Source organism: Perognathus longimembris, chromosome 17, assembly GCF_023159225.1.
Source record: "Perognathus longimembris pacificus isolate PPM17 chromosome 17, ASM2315922v1, whole genome shotgun sequence".
Classification (NCBI taxonomy): Eukaryota; Metazoa; Chordata; class Mammalia; order Rodentia; family Heteromyidae; genus Perognathus; species Perognathus longimembris.
Genome location: NC_063177.1, coordinates 33,666,897 through 33,686,375, shown reverse-complemented (window position 1 = coordinate 33,686,375; position 19,479 = coordinate 33,666,897). Strand labels below are relative to the sequence as shown.

Here is a 19,479-nt window from a genome sequence, read left to right as displayed (position 1 = left end):
GTCCTGGGCTTTCCAGGTGGAACCAGCTGGACCTGGCCATTGTGCTGCTGTCCATCATGGGCATTACGTTGGAGGAGATCGAGGTCAATGCCTCACTGCCCATCAACCCCACCATCATCCGTATCATGCGGGTGCTTCGCATTGCCCGAGGTTGGTCCTGCTGTCTGCCTGTATACCTGCCATCTACCAGTGACCGGCTCACAGGAAGATAGCAAGGGATTGTTGTGAGGATTGCTGCGGGCTCCCAGCCTCTGCCAAAGGGGAAGTTCGAGGGTTGGCAATAGTTATGGATTGGCTGGCCAGGCTGGCCCCAACCCCTTCACAGCCTAGCTTCAGGCCAGGGACCCAGAGGGACCAGCTCATAACGTTGTCCTGTTCCTCAGTGCTGAAGCTGTTGAAGATGGCTGTGGGCATGCGGGCGCTGCTGGATACAGTGATGCAGGCTCTGCCCCAGGTAGCTGGAAGGTGGGGGGTGGGAAGGGGTGGGAAGAAGAGATGTCCTCCAAAGGGGGTGGAGGGTGCTCAGGGAACCTGTCTGGGAGACCCAATGGCACCTTTTCCATTTCTTTTTCTCTTTTCCAGGTGGGGAACCTGGGACTTCTCTTCATGTTGTTATTTTTCATCTTTGCAGCTCTGGGAGTGGAGCTCTTTGGAGACCTGGGTGAGTTGGGGTTGGGGAGGTTGGAAAGGCCCCGGGCTGGGAGACTAAGGGCCTCTGGGATAAACCTGAGCCTCCCTCCCTTTTCCTCCTTCCCCAGAGTGTGACGAGACACACCCTTGTGAGGGCCTGGGCCGGCATGCCACCTTCCGGAACTTTGGCATGGCCTTCCTGACCCTCTTCCGAGTCTCCACAGGTGACAACTGGAATGGCATTATGAAGGTGAGAAGGCTCACCCGAAGGAGGTTCCTCTCAGAACCACTGGGGTGCCAGGGAGGCAGCCCCAGCAGAGAGCCAAGATTCCTTGGGAAAATGAATTTGCCACAAATAAAAGTGTATCTCCTTCTGTCCCCCAAGCCAGAACACTCTGGAACTCCCTCTCCGCAGGGCATGATCTGACTCACACTTCCCCCAGGCAGCCTTTAATTCTTTTCTGCCCCCAGGACACTGAGCTCTCCCTCCTCCCCTTCCTCCTTCTCTTCCTCCTCCTCCTCCTCCTCCTCCTCCTCTCCCATTCTCCTCCCTCCACATTCTGTGATACCCACGGCCTGATTTCCCACGACTGCTCCATCCGCTGTCCTCTCACTCCATCGGCCTCATGATTCTACTCTTCCTCTTCACACCCCCCCCCCAGGACACCCTGCGGGACTGTGACCAAGAATCTACCTGCTACAACACGGTCATCTCACCCATCTACTTCGTGTCCTTCGTGCTCACGGCTCAGTTCGTGTTGGTGAACGTGGTGATTGCCGTGCTGATGAAGCACCTGGAGGAAAGCAACAAAGAAGCCAAAGAAGAAGCCGAGCTGGAGGCCGAGCTGGAGCTGGAGATGAAGACACTCAGCCCACAGCCCCACTCACCACTAGGCAGCCCTTTCCTTTGGCCTGGGGTTGAGGGCCCTGACAGCCCCGACAGCCCCAAGTCCAGAGCCCCCCATGCAGTGGCCCACACTGGAGCAGCCTCACACTTCTCTCTGGAGCACCCCACGGTGAGCACCAGCAGCCCTGCCAGAGGGGGAGAGGGGTCTGGGGCAGGAGCAGGGTGGGCCTGACCAGCAGCTCCATGGGTGGTGGGCAGGATGGGTGGTGGACAGGGAGTGGAGCAGCCCCTGGCCCCTCCTCCATCTTCTTTCCCTTCCCGCTTGGATTCTGAGAGGCCAGTAGCCACCCGCCCCTCCCCTAGAGATGACTGTCCACACTCACTGCACAGGGTCACCATCAGCAAAGAGGCTGGCAGAGAGCCGGCTTGTCTGCCCCATGCTCATCTGGCCTGGTGTGGCCTCCCTTGCCTGGCTCTTAAGTTCACGGCTAAGTTTTCTGTTTCCTTCCTGTTTCTTTCTTACCCTTGCCTGGTTGCTAATCCTTTCCTACCCACCCTTTCACCTGCCCTGATTCCCTTCCATCTTGCCACCCCTTTCTCTTCCCCTCTTCCTCCTCTTCCCTGGGCTCTGCTCATCTTCCCATCACTCCTTCCTTCTCCCACACCTCCCTCTTTCCCAATTCTCTTTTGCTCTTCTTTGTTGCTGTGTGCACGCGTGTATGTGTGTGTGCATGTCCTATGAGTCTCACCCCTGACTTTTCTTCCCTCTGTATCCCACATCAACCCCCTACCACAATTCTTCTCCTCACTGTCCCTGTGACCCCCTCACCCTCCACCCCCTGGCTCTCCGGCTCCCTTTTTGGGCTGGTCCTCCCAGGACAGACAGCTGTTTGACACCATCTCCCTGCTGATCCAGGGCTCCCTGGAGGGGGAGCTGAAGCTGATGGACGAGCTGGCATCCCCAGGGGGCCAGCCCTCTGCCTTCCCTTCCGCCCCCAGTCTGGGCGGCTCCGACCCGCAGGTTACTGTGCTCTGTGCTGTGCCCCTCCCCCTCACCGTGCCAAGCTGTGCCATGCTGTGCTTTGCTTCTGGGGAGGCTGGGGGTGTTGCCTGCCCACTGAGGAACAGGAGTTACAGGGCCCCAGTTGAACACCAGGCTTGGCAGAAGGCAGTCAGGGGTACTCCAGGCCCTCTACAGACCTCATTGATAAAAATGCTAACATTGCTCTTCCCAGAAGGAAGAATAGAGGAAGGGAGAGGGGCACAGAGGGATGGGGCAGTGGAACCAAGGCACCAGGTCCAGGCAAAAACGGCATCTGAGATAGTGCAGGTGGCCAGGGGACCCTCAGAGGGGCATGTCTTAAGCCACAATGTCCCCAGCATTCCATCCCTACATCCTCACCTTTGGTGTGAGAAGCACTGTTGGTAGCCAGGGGACTTCTTGTCCTCAGGGAAAGGAAATAGATTCTGGACCCTTGAAATAAGACATGGCGTATACTCACACACCACGCCAGCCCCTTCCCACAGCCCTTTACATCTTGATTTCTTGCCTTGCTTGCTTCCCCTTGGTCAGGGACTCCACCATCTCCCTCCCCAGGTCAGAAGCTGCAGACCTGCACAGGCAAGAAGACAGGTGTCAGCTCTACAGGCCCTGTTGGATAGAGGGGAGGGCAGGCAGGGTCCTAGGAAAGTCTTAGCCAAGAAAATGGACGGTGAATCTCATGTGGTAAGGGGCTGTGCCTCTTCTTAGGTTGACTCCAGCCTGGTAGGAAACTAGAGTGAGCAGTGGGAGTGGGAAGGTGAGTTGCTTCCCCAAGCCACCCACCCTCATCAAGGAAGAGCACATACATCCTGGAGGTGGTGGGAGAGAAAGGACACAATGGGAAGGTGACTAGAGTAACCCAGACATCCTGGCCCCACTTTCCCCCCAGCATCCTGTAGACACTGAAGCCAACCCCCTCCGCCCCCCCCCCCCCCGCAGATCTGAGGTGTACCCAGATGGCCTGGCAACCTGAGTATACCCACTTTTCAGCCTGGCTGGGAGAGTGCCTCCCAGGGCCCAAGTTGGAGAGGACGGGCAGGCTGCAGGCAGACAGGAGGAAGGCCCTCAAGGGGAGAAGCCAGAAAATGGAGGCAGGCCAAGTCCTGCCAGGCTTTTGGAAGCAAAGAGAATAGGCAGAAAACAGCTGTCAGATTGTAGGCATTGTCCCCAGTGTCCCCCACCCCACACTGCTCTGTCTGCAGGGAGAAGAGACTGGCTTTGTTGACCTTTCTTCCTTGTTGTGTTGTTGTTGTGATTTAGTGTCCTTTTTATGAGAGTGGAAGCCCTCACTACTCCAGCTCTCTCCCTGGGTGGTGGTAGTGTGGGAGGGGGCTGCCAAAGTGCTGGGGTATCTTTAGAATGTGTTTCTGTGTCTCTCCCGCTTTGTCTGTGTTTGCTCTGGCTCTTTGGTGCCTGCCACAGCCTCTCTGATCAGAGCAGAGGGTTGAAGCAGGGAGATGGGGGTGGGTTGGTTTATTTGGGAAAGAGGTGGGGAGCAAGGGAGTGAGAAGGGATGCCTCTCCTCTCCCTGCTTTGTGGAAAGGGGAAGTAAGGGCTGAGTGTGTGTGTGTGTGTGTGTGTGCATGTGTGTATGTGCGCGCGTGTGCACGCGCGCGCCCAACGTACACCGTCCTAGTTTCTCATGCCTGCTCATCTCTCTCCTGTCTAGATCCCTCTAGCTGAGATGGAGGCTCTGTCTCTGACGTCAGAGATTGTGTCTGAACCGTCCTGCTCTCTAGCTCTGACGGATGACTCTTTGCCTGATGACACTCACACACTCTTACTTAGTGCCCTGGAGAGCAATGTACATGCACACACCCCTTTGCTGCTCCCCCGGCCTGGGCTGGACTGGCTGCAGGGCTCCAGGTCCTCCTCCCGGCTCTGCCACTAGGCCCTGCCCCGAGGTGTCCATGCAAGGGCATGTGGTGCCCCAGCCTTGGCTGGCATGAAGTCTTTCAAGTCCCCCACTGGGGACAAAGGAATTAGATGAGACGAAATGAAGGCTTTGCCCAGAGGGGCTTAAGGGCAATTGCTGTGGAAGGGTTACTCAGGAATGACATGGCCTAAAGCATGTGGCATCAGAGCCAGTCTCCACATTTGGAGCCCTGTGCCTGCCAGCCCTCCCTCCCTGCCCCTCCTTCCCCTCCCTGCTCATGAGGCGATCACCATCCATAGTGGGTGAGAGCTACATCTCTGCTGCCACCACCATGCCCTTCTCCACCTGAAGGCTGTTCCTGTCTCCTCTGTCACTGTCCCTGTGTGTCCCTGTATCCTTGTCAAACTTCTGGGGAGGGGCTTCTTTGTGGTTGGACAATTTTTCCACCCTTCCCCAGCTCCCATCGCCTTCTGACTATGAGCAGCCCCCTCCTCCTGGCCTTTCACTCCTGTTGTCAGAGCTGCCAGGCCTTGACCGCAGGCTGGGTCCTGGGGCTGAGAGAGCCTATCCTCCACATAGCCATCTTCTGGGGTTGGTGTATGACTGGCTGTGTCCACAGGATCTTGAGGGATGGAGAAACCCTTAAGAGGAAACCTCGGTTCTCTCCGCTGGTGTCCATGGCCGATAACTATCTTCCCTTGAAACAGATGTTCCCAAATCCACCCTTACCCCAGTCTAAGAGAAAAGCTGAGTCTCTAAAGGGGAGAGTGGGGAGGAGGCCGTAACCTGCCCCTCATGTTCACCTGCATTCAACCAGCATGGACCCAGCTCAAGTCTGGATTCTGAGGCTCCCTTCAATCCAATAGGTGGGGGCTTTTAGAAAGCATGTGGGGGGACTGGAGGCATGGTTCGAGCAATAGAGCACCCCCTGTGAGCTGAAAAGCCAAGCAAGGGTACATGGCCCTGAGTTCAAGCCCTAGCATTGGCACTATATATATATATATATATATAAAAGAAAAGTAAAGAAAAAAGAAGGTGCTTGGGGACCATAGGCAGGGCGGGGGCTGCTCTCCCATCCTGCTCCCTCCTCACCCTCCACCATCACTATCAAGAGGCTTGCAGGCAATACCCTGGGAACATTCTGGGGGAGGTAAAGCTGCTCCGCTCCTTCCTCCCTGTGCCGGGGACTCATCATGTACCCTCCCTGTGCCATGCTCATGCCTACCACTACCTTATCCTGGAAAGGAATGGGGAGGGGAGTGGCCTGGCTGGGTGGTGGGGATCATTTCTTGTCCAGCTCAGCCTCAGTAACCAAACCCGACAGCTCCCACTTCACCCCTTTCCCTGTTCCTTTTGCAGATGGAGCCCCACATCAAGCAGGTACCCCTCACCCTGGGACCAGACTTGCTGACTGTGCGCAAGTCTGGGGTCAGCCGGACGCACTCTCTGCCCAATGACAGCTACATGTGCCGGGATGAGAGCACTGCCGAAGGGTCCCTGGGACACGGAGGCTGGGGTCTTCCCAAAGCCCAGTCAGGTACCGGGACTGGGACAGGCCAGCTTGGCTCCCACAGGGATGACCCCACCTTGCCTCAGATCAGTCCTGACAGGGGGAGTCCCTCGGGGCAACAAAAATAGGACTCTCTTTTTCTCTGGGGAGCCTCATCCTGAAGGGGAGTAGCTTTACCCAAAGGTGGTGAGGGTAGAGGCCCAGGTAGAACAAGAAGGGAGGAAGCAAGGGGCTCAGGCCTCCTCTCCCTGCCTCACTCTTCTCTCTTCCCTCCCCCAACAGGCTCCATCTTGTCCGTTCACTCCCAGCCAGCAGACACCAGCTATGTCCTGCAGCTTCCCAAAGATGCACCACATTTGCTCCAGCCTCACAGTGTCCCCACCTGGGGCACCATCCCTAAACTTCCCCCGCCCGGCCGCTCGCCTCTGGCTCAGAGGCCACTCAGGCGCCAGGTGAGCAGGTGTGGAGGACTGGGCCTGGGGCTGGACTCTGTTCCAACTCCCAGTCTTTTGGTGTGACCAGAGTTGCCATTTCCATTCTTCTAGAGAACATGTATTGTGTGCCAGAGGCAGGTCAGACTTGGTTTTCAGTCCCAGGGACAGAGTCCTGGGGGAAGCAGAGGGAATTGTGGTCACCAGGGCCATAGATATCCAGTGGAGAGGGAACCCAAGACTCAAGGCTTCCTTTTCTAGCCCAGAGCTACCTCCCTGTTCTTTACACTTTGGATTTAGCTGAGGGGCACAGGCTCTAAGGGTCTTTACTTTGGGCCAAGCACAGGACCCACTTATCAGAATCCCCATTCTAGGCCCATAGGGAGGCACAAATACAGCCAGTGAGGCTCGTCTCCTTCACACTGACCATGGATGGCTGTGATACCCAAGAATCTTCTCAGGCCCGCATACTTGGGGAGCAGGCATAGTCCCTTCAATTCTATTCATATTCACCGAGCAGCCTCTGCCTCCCCGGTGCTGGGGCACAGTCCCTGTCCTCTGAGCTCATATTCTAATAGTGGAGACACCCATGCTGTCAGATTCCTGCAGCCATAAGTCACAGCTGTGGGATGCTTATGGGTAAGGGCGAAGCAGGAAGCAAAGAAAAGGAAGGGAGTCAGCTCTTCTTGGGTTAGAGATTGTCAGGCCCTCTATCACAGAGAACTCTAGTCTCTAAAGGGGTACCTGCTAGTTGGGAAGTATGTTCAAGGCCAAAGGCTTTATCTCTTCCCAGAGGTCAGGGGCTACACAGTGCTAACCCTACAGACTTGGGGGAGAGAGGGCAGGGAAGAAGGAAAAGAAGTTTGTAGGGGAGTGAAGAAAAGGTATGGTAGGCCATAGAGGTCAAGCTGCACATCTAATAAAAAGCAGTTGTTTTCGGGGCTGGGCCGTAGCTTGGGTGGTAGAGTGCTGCAGCTGCAAGGAGGTGGGGGGATACATAGATGGACAGGAGGGACAGGGACAATCCATGGTAAGCTCTTTGCCCACTTCACACAGGCAGCAATAAGGACGGATTCCTTGGACGTGCAAGGCCTGGGCAGCCGGGAAGACTTGCTGTCGGATGTGGGCAGGCCCTCTCCACCTCTGGCTCGTTCCTCCTCCTTCTGGGGCCGGTCAAGCATCCAGATACAGCCACCTTCCCACAGCAAGCTCCCGTCGAAGCACATGCCCCCACCAGCCCCATGCCCAGGCCTGGATCCTAATTGGGGCAAAGACCCTCCAGAGACCAGGAGCAGCTTAGAACTGGACACGGAGCTGAGCTGGATTTCAGGAGACCTCCTGCCTGCCAGCAGCCAGGATGAGCCCCCGTCCCCACGGGACCTGAAGAAGTGCTACAGTGTGGAGGCTCAGAGTGGCCGACGCAGGCCTGCATCCTGGCTGGACGATCAGAGGAGGCACTCCATCGCTGTCAGCTGTCTGGACAGTGGCTCTCAGTCCCACCTAGCTGCAGACCCCTCAAGCCTTGGGGGTCAACCTCTTGGAGGCCCTGGGAGCCGGCCCAAGAAAAAACTGAGCCCACCCAGTATCTCTATAGACCCTCCGGAGAACCAGGGCCTTCGAACCCCATCCAGCCCTGGCATCTGCCTCCGGAGGAGGGCTCCGTCCAGCGACTCCAAGGATCCCTTGGCCTCCGGCCCCCCTGACAGCATGGCTGCCTCACCCTCCCCAAAGAAAGATGTACTGAGTCTCTCTGGTTTGTCCTCTGACCCAGCAGACCTGGACCCCTGAGTCCCACCCACTCTCCCATTCACCTTTCTCCACTGGGTGCACATCTTAGCTCCTCCTGGGCCATATTCCTGAGAAGTCCCATAGAGACAACTAGGAGGCTCTCCTCCCTGCCTCCGTGGTTCTGGGCATCTGCAAGCAGGACTTCCAGAGAGTCCGAAGAGCAGCCCTGACAATTTCCACTCCAGGCAGAAAGAGAGGGAGAGGCCCAGCATGGCCAAGGTTCCCACACCAGGAGCTATTGGGAGAAAGCAATACGTTTGTGCAGAATCTCTATGTATATTCTATTTTATTAAATTAATTGAATCTAGTATATGCCGGATGTACGACATTTTGTGACTGAAGAGACTTGTTTCCTTCTACTTTTATGTGTCTCAGAATATTTTTGAGGCGAAGGCGTCTGTCTCTTGGCTATTTTAACCTAAACCAACCAGTCTAGTTATTCCCTCTTCTTGTAAAGCACAAGCTGGGACCTTGAGTGCATTTTCAGCCCCGACAGGGGCCCATCTTCTGTGGAGAGTGAGAATCATTTTGGAAACTGTAATGTAACTTATTTTCTCCTTTAACTTCCTCATCATTTTCTGTAGGGGGAAAAAAAAAACAAAAAAAAAAGAGAAAAAGAAAAGGGAAAAAATGAGATTTTACAAATGAAATGGAACCTTTTTATATATACATACATACATATCTATATATCTATATATCTATATAAAATAAAGTAATTTTCCAAAATAATCACGGTGGAGAGTAAAACCAAAAGGGAATGGAGAGGTAGCCCTATACAGATGGCCCAGCAGAGTTCTGGAGATGGGAGTGGGTGGTGGAGAGGTTCCGTGTGTGTGAATGTGTGTGGGCATGTACATTTGTGTGTGTGTGTGTGTGTGTGTGTGTGTGCGCGCGCGCGCGCATGAAGGTCATGCAGGCATGTGTAATTTGGGCGTAAGTTGTGTGGTATATGAATACATTCAGGCATGTGCATTTGTGTGTGTGTGTGTGTATGCATGAAGGTCATGCAGATATGTGTATTTGGGCATAAATTGTGTGGTATATGAATATAGTCAGGCACGTGCATTTGTGTGTGTGTGTGTGTGTGTGTGTGTGTGTGTGTGTTTGAAAGAGAACCCAAACACTCAACCCTGGAGGGGTTCTCCCCTGCCTCTTGGGGAAGGGAGCGGAGGAAGCCCTCTGCCTAGCAAGACTGGGGAAAAAGAAGGGCTCCTGTTTCTATCAAAGCTTTGTGGCGCCTTCTAAGCCACGCAGCTCAGTGAATGCAATTCCAGATTAACTCTTATTTCTGCTGACAGCTATCAGCCATGCATTGAAAGCTGGAAATTGGCATAATGAAGCTGTTTTGGTTAATGGGGCTGCTGGAGGCTGGGAGGTGGCCTGCGCTGCAGCTGATCTGGATCTGGGACTTGATGGGGGAGGAGCAGGCTCTTCTGGGTTTTCCCTCCCCTGGCCTCTTCAGGGATTTGCCTCAGTTCTGGCTGGGTGGAGATCTGGGGGATGGCTGGGGAGGGGGCTGTCTGACTTCTGTCTGGTGCCTTGGGCTTCTCCCACCATTCTACTGGCAATGAGTCGATGCTGTGTAAATAAAGCTGCTCCCTCTAGAGGACATAGGGACCAGGGTGTCCAACTCCACAGGAGTAGGGTCTGGGGAGGTGCTTTACCAGGCAGCTGTGGGGGACGCTTGACCCCCTGAGGGGTGATGAACAACATCGCCAGGTGCTTACATGACCTGCTGCTGCCTGCCCTGTGGGAGCCAGAGGAGGAAGGAGTAGTGATGGCAGCCACCACAGGCAGGAGCGGGAGGGGAAGGGGAAAGCCACCGGGCACAGAGCCATCTTTCTGGTGCAACCACTGGCAACAGTCTCTTATCTGAAACCCTGACGCCAAGAGGTGGTGACAAGGGGCTCAGCTGGCCTGTCACCTGCCAGCTACCCCCATTCCCACTCCTTTGAGCATCACTGCCCCTTCAAGCCCCAGGACTGGATTGGTTTGGGTGGGGTTTTCTGGTGACGCTGGAGATCAAACGCAGTACCACTGAGCTCCCCCAAACCCAGCCCTGGTTTAGATCCGTGAAGCCTCAGTGGCAGCCTACACTCAGCCTCTCCCCCAACCCCATCTGCTTGGGCAGCTGGGAGCCAAGGTTGCCAGGCTGCTCGGCGGCTGGACCTGCAGGCGTCCATCGCCCAGCTTGTGTTGCTGAAGCTGGGGAGAGCTTTTCTAATTGCTCTTTTGGGCAGAAATGATACCACTCCTTGAAGCAAACACCCAGTTTGATCTTCCTAGGATGTGCAATAAAGCTAAGCTCTCTTTCCTCTGTCCTCCTCTGGTGGAAGAAAGGGTGATGGTACAAGCTGCTGCCTTTTTTTTTTTTTAGCAGAGCTGTACAAAATTCCTCGAGTTTTGTCACTTGAATCGGCAGATGAAGCTTTTATATTTTTGTAGAATCTGTACCTGTCTATTCCCTGCAGGTTGGAGGTTTGAGGAGGGGGCTCTGGAATCTTTTATTTTTTCCCCCCTCTAGATGACTGGAGGAATCTGGGTCAAGGTGAAGCAGAGAGCTGGCCATCTCCCTTCCCTGGTGTCTACCCCTCCCCTTTGGCCCCTCTTTTTCTCTGTGAACTGCTGAGCAGCCCTGTCATATAGTAGGGTGTGGGGCTGTGCTTAGCATGCCCAGTTCTTTCAGGGGTTGGTCCCCTTTTTCAGGTCTTTCTTTTTCTAGTAGGGGCCAAAAGAGCTTGTGTGTGGTGCACTGGCTGTGGGTTGGGGTTGTTTTCTAGAGATCTGCTGGTGAGAAGGGAAACCCTTTCCGGTTTGCTCCCGCTTCTACCCCCATCCATGGACCAGAGCATTTCTCTGGAAGGAAGTGGTGCATGGGGTAGGGGCATCTGGGCATTACTTTGGGAGTTTCTTTTTTCTTTTTTTCTTTTTTTTTTTTTTTTTGCCAGTCCTGGGGCTTGAACTCAGGGCCTGAGCACTGTCCCTGGCTTCTTTTTGCTCAAGGCTAGCACTCTACCACTTGAGCCACAGCGCCACTTCTGGCCATTTTCTGTATATGTGGTGCTGGGGAATTGAACCCAGGGCCTCATGTATACGAGGCAAGCACTCTTGCCACTAGGCCATATCCCCAGCCCCTACTTTGGGAGTTTCGATAGAAGAGGGGGAAGGGCAGTTATGGCTTCTTCCCCAACTCTGTAAAATCTTTGTCAATGATGGGAAGTGTTGAGTCTCAATGGAAGAGTTAGGAAGTGAGTCTTTGCAAGGTGGTCATGCTGCTGCCGATGACATGAGCCTGTCTTGGCGGTTATTAGATCCTTCTCCAGGGTTCCACTGGGTAGGACAGCGGGTCTGAAGGAATCCACAGTGGGAAAGGGCCAATGCAAGCAGCAGTCTTTCTTGTAGAGCCTCCGGGGCTAGCTAGGAACTGTCTGGGGGTTTCCAGGCTAGGCTTTGGAGGTAAGCATAACTCCCCTGGTATTCTGCCCTTGGTCTTCTCCTTGGGGGTTCTGAGGAAATTGTGTCAACAGCTTCAGCACCACCACCACCCTCACCTCAGGCTTGGCTGCTTCGGCTTCCTCCACCCCCAAAGCTCCAGGAAAAGGTCTGTCTGGAGGAGGGACTGGGAAGAGGAGTGATCTGAGCTGGTGCTAAAAACAAACCTGAGGCTCATATGCAGTCTCTCACTCATGCCACAAGATGCCCGCCCAAGCAGGGGAAATACCATGGCTCCCTTTTCCACGAAGTGAGGGAGTCAGGTGAAAGGACTTGCCCAAGGTCACATAGACACAAAATAGCAGAGTCAGAATTCTAGGGGTGGCTCAGCCTTAGCCACTCCCATCACCCCAGTCTCTTCTCCCCTTGGAGGGATTAAGGCAACTTGGGGAGAATCAGGCTTACAAAATGAAAAGAGTATGCAAGACCACTAGGGAGCCTTTCTCAAAGCAATTACACCCATATTTACACAACTGTCCACGTGTGTCTCCCCGGTGGGGCACACTCAGAGCCACCCCATTGGTGGGTTACCACTCTTCTGCCACAGGGCCAGTGGAGAGGGGTTCACTCACAGGAGATGGCCTCTCAGTCATGGGGCTGGCCAAGGCTGGCTCTGCACACACCCCAAGTTCCCAGGCACCGCCCTTCCTGACACAGCCCTGGCCCATGGAGCTCATGGCATCTCCTCTCCTGCCCCACCCCTGCCACTTCCTGTCTTAATCCTGCCTCACCCAGACCCTGCCCACTTTCCAAATAGGCTTCCTCTCCACCTTCATCCTTAGTCCCCACCCATTATAGATTGGTGCCCTATGGCCTCTTTTCCCCTCCCCCTGGCCAGATGAATGGCCCAGCCTGCCCAGGGAATGACAGATGTATAATGAGGGCATCAGACACAAGGTGGTAGCACTAGGCACTCTTACCTGGTGCCACCTGGTGTCGCTCGCAGAGGGACCAAGCCAGGGAAGGACATCCACATTCATGGACACCTGCAGACAGGTGTACTGTACAACCCCCTGGTGGAGGAAATGGGCTCAATGAAGACCCAAGGAAGGGCATGTAGATAGGGAAGTTCACTGATCCCTGCCTAAGCTCAATGGATGAAGGACAAGTCCCAGATAGTGGTGGGACTCAAAGGGGACTTTACTGTCATCACAGCCTTACTTGTGGACTAGCATCCTCCTCCAGGACAGGGCAAGTTGGAGGAAGGAGGCAAGGGCTCCAGTCAACTCCAGGAGGAGATTCTACTTAGAGCTCTGAAACTCTATGGGTCTTAATCCTAGTGTAGATGTGGGAGCTGCTGGCTGTGGACCACAGAGATTGTTAATTCTTTCTTGGAAAACTTCAGAACCAAGTTAGGCATACCTAGAATCCTAGCACCCTGAAGCCTGGAGGCTGAAACCGGGGGACCTCAAGTTCAAGGCCAGCCTATATGATAATGAGACTGTGTTTAAGAAGGAAGGAAGAAAAAAAGGAAAGGAGGAAGGGAAGAAGGAAGAAAAAGAAAGAAGGAAGGAAGAAAGGAAGAAGAGAAAAGAAAGAGAAAGGAAGAAAGACTCTTGAACTGTGTATAGCATTCAAGCTCTTGCATGAACACCAATCAGATGAGGCAGCCTTGCCAAGGCCATGAGGAGACCAGGAAAATCTTCCAGGCTGTATATAGAGGAAACAGGTCCCTCTGCTTGGAAAGAAAGGCAGTGAGCTGGAGAGGGCTTTGCTTTTCCCATGCCATCCCTCCTGTCAGCTCCAACCTGACCCCCACCCCGGCAGCATTCCCTGTGCCCAGGTTTTCCTGTCCCCCGGGCTCTGCTTTCTCTCTTGCTGTCATGCCTGTCATCCCTGCCATTGCCTTGCCAGGATCTCCCTAGTGCTGGCTCCCTGGCAAGATACAACACACAGTGTGGGTATGTGGGGCTCCATTCTGGAGCCACACAGTCCAGCAGAAAGGGAGGAGGGAGCCAGATCTCAACACACCACAAGCTCAACCCACCATGCCCCTCTCGGCAGAAGCTTCTTGGCTCGAAAACTCAAAAGCAGAGCAGGCAGATTCTGCTGCTGAGACTGCATTAATACCACAGTGACCTCATTGCCTGTGGTCTTATCTTAGGAAGTAGGGTTCTGAATTAGTCAGTCAACAAACACATCTTGAAGACTAATTTGTCTGGACACTATCCTTGGTGCTGAGGTACCATGCTAAGCAAAATTCTGTCCCTATCCTTAAGGTGCCAACTGTGCCTCTGGGAGAGGCAGGAAAGACAACCAGCTATGACAATACAGTTAGGGGGTGTTTGGAGAAAGGAAAGGTAGTCCAGGGTTGGGGTGAGCGAAGTCTAACGAAGGCTTCCAAGGGGACATAGGTCTTGAGTGAAATCTTGTTTTTTAAATGCTACTATAAATGTGGACAGAGGGGTTACAGCTACATAAGTCAGGTAAAGAGTACATTTCTTTTTGGACAATGTCACACCTTCCTTTGTTCTCCCCCAGTTTTTCCCCACCATCCCACCCACAAGTTGTATAGTTCATTTTCCACATAGTGTCTAGTGAGTATACTACTGTCGCATTTGTTCTTTTTCTTTATTTTTCCCAGTCCTAGGGCTTGAACTCAGGGCCTGGGTGCCATCCCTGAGGTTCTTATGCTCAGGGCTAGCACTCTACCACTTGAGCCACAGCACCACTTCTGACTTTTTCTGTTTATGTGGTCCTAAGGAACTGAACCCAGGGCTTCATGCATGCTAGGCAAGCACTCTACCACTAAACTGCATTCCCAGCCCCGTGTTCATACTTTGTCCCTCAATTTCTGAGCTTGAGAGAAATCTTGAAGGGTAGTCACCAGGTGCAGGATGGGATATAGGATATGGAAAAGTCTGCTAGTCTGGCAGTGAGCTGGAGACAGTGAGCCAGGGTCAAGGTTCCAGGCAGTGCATCCTGTCCAAGACGCTACCTGGACAGCCAATGTCCAGAGACAGAGGCTTGCCCTGCCATACCAGGAGTTCTGTGACTTGGGCAAGCTATATAAGATATCTCAAGGACTGGATGTTTTGCTCTGAAGAAAAGAACAACAGAGACAATCACATCCTGAAGATATAGTCTTTTTTTTTTTTTTTTTGCCAGTCCTGGGGCTTGGACTCAGGGCCTGAGCACTGTCCCTGGCTTCTGTTTGCTCAAGGCTAACACTCTGCCACTTGAGCCACAGCACCACTTCTGGCCATTTTCTGTATATGTGGTGCTGGGGAATTGAACCCAGGGCCTCATGAATACGAGGCAGGCACTCTAGCCACTAGGCCATATCCCCAGCCCCTGAAGATATAGTCTTAATTCTTTTTTTTTTTCCCAATCCTGAGGCTTGGGGCTCAGAGCCTGAGCACTGTCCCTGGCTTCCTTTTGCTCAAGGCTAGAGCATTCTAGCTCTTAAGCCACAATGTAACTTCTGGCTTTTTCTATATATGTGGTACTGGGGAATTGAACCCAGGACTTCATGTATGTGAGGCAAGCACTCTACCACTAAGCCATATTACCAGCCCACAGTCTTAATCATGCAAGGGCTATATGAAAGGGGCAATGGTCTGTGAGTGGCTGGGAGAGAGAGCCTTCAAGGCCTCCAAAAAGATAAAGGCTTTTTTCTCTAGTTCTTGCTTCCAAGATGACAAAGACAAAGGAAAAACAAAAAGAATAATTGTGCCCCAAAGTGCCTTGGCCACATGCAGTCTTGTTGCTGTACAAACTGTGTTCAGTGTTCCCAAGGACAAGGCCATTAAGAAATTCATCATTCAAGGCTTGGAAGGTGGCTTAGTAGTAGAGTGCTTGCCTAGCATGCATGAAGCCCTGGGTTTGATTCCTCAGTTCCACGTCAACAGAAAAGGCCAGAAGTGGTGCTGTGGCTCAAGTGGTAGAGCACAGAGAAGCTTAGGGACAGTGCCCAGGTCCTGAGTTCATGCCCCAGGACTGGCAAAAAAAAAAGAAAGAAAGAAAGAAAGAGAGTGAGAGAGAGAGAGAGAGAGAGGAAGGAAGGAAGGAAGGGAGAAAGAAAGAGAGAGAGAAAGAAAGAAAGAAAGAAAAAAAAAAAAAAAGAGGGGCTGGGGATATGGCCTAGTGGCAAGAGTGCCTGCCTCGGATACACGAGGCCCTAGGTTCGATTCCCCAGCACCACATATACAGAAAACGGCCAGAAGCGGCGCTGTGGCTCAAGCGGCAGAGTGCTAGCCTTGAGCAGGAAGAAGCCAGGGACAGTGCTCAGGCCCTGAGTCCAAGGCCCAGGACTGGCAAAAAAAAAAAAAGAAAGAAAGGAAGGAAGGAAGGAAGGAAGGAAGGAAGGAAGGAAGGAAGGAAGGAAGGAAGGAAGGAAGGAAGGAAGGAAGGAAGGAAGGAAGGAAGGAAGGAAAGAGAGAAAGAAATTTGTCATTCAAACTGGTTGCCAGTGACTTGCACCTGTAATCCTAGATATTCAGGAGGCTGAGATCTGAGTATCACAGTTCTAAGCCAGCCCAGACAGGAAAGCCTGTGAGAGTTTTACCTCCAATTAACCACCAGAAAGCTGGAAGTAGAGCTGTGGCTCAAAGTGGTAGAGCACTAACCTTGAATGAAAAAGCTCAGGGAGGGGCTGGGAATATGGCCTAGTGACAAGAGTGCTTGCCTTCTACACATGAAGCTCTCGGTTCGATTCCCCAGCACCACATATATGGAAAACGGCCAGAAGGGGCGCGGTGGCTCAGGTGGCAGAGTGCTGGCCTTGAGCGGGAAGAAGCCAGGGACAGTGCTCAGGCCCTGAGTCCAAGACCCAGGACTGGCAAAACAAAACAAAACAAAAAAAAGAAAAAGCTCAGGGACAGTGCCCAGGCCCCCAGTTCAAGCCCCATAACCACCACCACCAAAAACAAAAAAAAGCCAACTGAGAGTATGAAGTCCCTGAGTTCAAACTCCAGTACTGGCACAAAATAAAAACACAGTGGGGGCTGTAACTGTCAGGGTCATTTTCAGATAAGTGTCTTTGATGCTGGCCTGCTTCTCAATCTCTGAGAAGCTGCATTACTGTGTGAGCTATAGCATATACAGTAAGGAGGTCAGAATGAATCTCATGGAGCTAGAAGGACTAGGCATCCCCACCCTGATTCAGCCCTGCTGGTGCTGCCCTATGACCTCCATCAAAGCCCATGGTAGGGGCTGGGAATATGGCCTAGTGGTAAAGTGCTCACCTCATATACATGAAGCCCTGGGTTCAATTCCTCAGCATCATATATACAGAAGAAGCCGGAAGTGGCACTGTGGCTCAAGTGGCAGAGTGCTAGCCTTGAGCAAAAAAGAAGACAGGGACAGTGCTCAGGCCCTGAGTTCAAGCCTCAGGACTGGCAAAAAAAAACACAAAAACAAAACAAAGCCCATTGTAGGGGCTGAGTCCCCAAGGACTGAAGAAAAATTGCCCTCTGGGAAAATGAAATAAAATGGAAATTATATTTGGGAATTAAAAACTAAGAGAAAGAGAGAGAAGACAAGGGGAGATGAAGATTGCCAAGAGCTCACACCTTGAACTACTATCCTGTATTGCAGCCCAATGGCAAGATGTAAAGGCTTGAGTCTCTTTGCAGAAGCCAGACCCAAACTTGTCTCCAATCAGAGTTCTAATTAGTGGATTGCATGGCTGATCCTAGAACTAGAAAGTTCCCGCATCTGGCTGTCTCAGAAAAGGGGTCTTCTTAAGGAGCATAGCACTTGGGAGGGCCCCCAAAAGGAGGGCTCCTAGATAGTTCCATTTGGTGCTTTTGGCCTCAAAGCCAAAGGGAAGGAATGGGAAAGGATGGAGGGCGGAACAGTGTTGGTGGGTAGACCAAGGTAAAGACAGAGGGCAGGAAGGGCTGAGAAATTGACCATAGCCAGCACAATGCTGCAAGGGAGGAGTTGCAGCAGCTCCAACCATAGAAGCTTGAAATACCCAGACTGGAAAGAAGCTTAGATAACACCTTGTTCATGCTGCTGAAGAAACTGAGTTGCGGAGACATCAAGGAGTTTCTTGAGGTCACCCAGCATACAAAGATAGTGCCTACATTAGGGCACAGAGTGGAGGTAAATCAGTTGGTCTCTGCCCTTAAGGACCTTTCAAACTGGAAGAGAAGGCTGACTCTTCACAGTTAAATATAACCCAAGGCATACTGGGATGAGATGTGAAAACTCCATAAAGTCTTTTGCCCAGAAATGTGGGTAAGGAGGCAGACCGTGTGGGTGAATGGAGACAAAAGGATAGATGGACAGAAAGCCCAGTAGAGGAGTAGAGGTCCTCAGTTCACCTGCCTGGAAGGTGAGGGGAAGTCTTGTTCACCCTCTCCCACTCACCCCACCCATGCTGTCTCTGTTCTGATAGATCATAAGCCATAGACTTTCCCTCTGGTATCTTCCTGCCTGCCCAGAGGAAGTTGGCTGATCACTTGTGTATCTTGCTGGCTCTTTCCCATTGCTCCTTCCTTGTCCCTTGTCTCAGGACAAGGAAACTCCTTATCCTGAGAACAATGCCAGGAGAAGGAGCACCAGATGAACCTGGACAGAGCTTGCAAGTAAGGTCAGAGGAGAGAGGGGGCAGATGAAGAGTTGCTTAGGAGAATTCCTTCTCAACTACAGAAAGGGGTGTTGTATTCTGGGACCCAGTTAGGGGGAAAAAAATGTGCCCTGAGGAGTAAGAGATGGAAAGATCCCAGCACAGCCAACTCAGGAACAGCAGAAGGCCACTGACCACCAAACCCATTTTACAGATGGAGAATGTGAGTCTCACCCTTATGAAGAGAGTGCTAATTTAGGGCTCTTTCTCCTGTTTCCTCCTGTCTATCTGCCACCCTAGCCAGACTGAAGAGGAAGAAATGAAGACATATTGGATGTCTACTGAGTGTGCCAAGCAATAGGCTGTATCTATTTTCCTTACCAAATCTTTAGGAATCTCAAACATGAAGGCACAGAGAGGCACTAGAGAGACTTGGAAAAGATCAGGAGCCACTGAACCTCAGAAGACAGTAATTTAAGACTACAGGAGGCTACCTTCTGCCAGGTGCTAGGACTTCCCCCATGTTCTGGGCTTATTTTGTTGTTGTTGTTTGCTTGTATTTGGTTGGTCATGGGGCTTGAACTGGCAGCCTGGTTGCTGTTGCTGAGCTCTTTCGCTCAAGGCTAGCACTCTACCACTTTAAGCCACAGTGCAACTTCCCATTTGCTGTAGTTACTTGGAAATAAGAATCTCATGGACTTTTCTATTCAGGCTGGCTTTGAACTGTGATCCTCAGATCTCAGCCTTCTGAGTAGCTAGGATTACCAGTGTGAGCTAGCAGCCCTAGCTCCATATTCTGTTTTGTTCTGTTCTCTCTCTCTCTCTCTCTCTCTTTCACACACTACACACACACACACACACACACACACACACACACCACACACTCACAATCGGTTGTCTGTAGTAATATGGGAAGACCTACATTGTCCAGGTCACAAGCTCTTCTCATTTTACAAATGAGGAAACAAGTTCAGAGATAACTGTGACCTTATAAAGATTTTTTTTTTCACAAATGCAGAATTGCTCAAGCCTCTCCATGTCTTCCAGACATGTGGGTCCCCACTGGAGTGTTGTGATCCCTCCTCTGAGTCAGACTTCAAGCCTATCAGCCCCCTGATCTAATGGAGCACCTCTGGGGTGCTGTCCAGGAAGATACTAAAAGAGAATAACACTGTGTCAACGACACCACCCTGCAGCCCCAAAGCTCTTCCCAGCGCTGTTTCACTGAAGGATTGTTGTAACCTGTTGGGGCAGGACAACCAGACCCAGAGAGCCCGGGAATAGGGCAAGCCGGGGCGGGCCAGGGCGGAGTGCCAAGTCGGAGGCGGCTCCCAGCTCCAGCTCTG

General features: G+C 52.6%; 1 protein-coding gene across 1 annotated transcript in view; it reads left to right on the top strand.

Moving 5' to 3' along the window:
- Cacna1g (calcium voltage-gated channel subunit alpha1 G) overlaps nt 1-8,434 on the top strand; it is a 64,481-nt gene extending 56,047 nt beyond the window's left edge. Inside the window, 8 exon segments of the mRNA XM_048365851.1 lie at nt 17-150; nt 384-454; nt 583-661; nt 759-880; nt 1,293-1,646; nt 5,755-5,932; nt 6,188-6,357; nt 7,393-8,434. Of these exon segments, the coding sequence (XP_048221808.1) occupies nt 17-150; nt 384-454; nt 583-661; nt 759-880; nt 1,293-1,646; nt 5,755-5,932; nt 6,188-6,357; nt 7,393-8,124 (1,840 nt within the window). The 3' untranslated portion in view covers nt 8,125-8,434.
- The last annotated feature ends 11,045 nt before the right edge of the window (nt 8,435-19,479 follow it).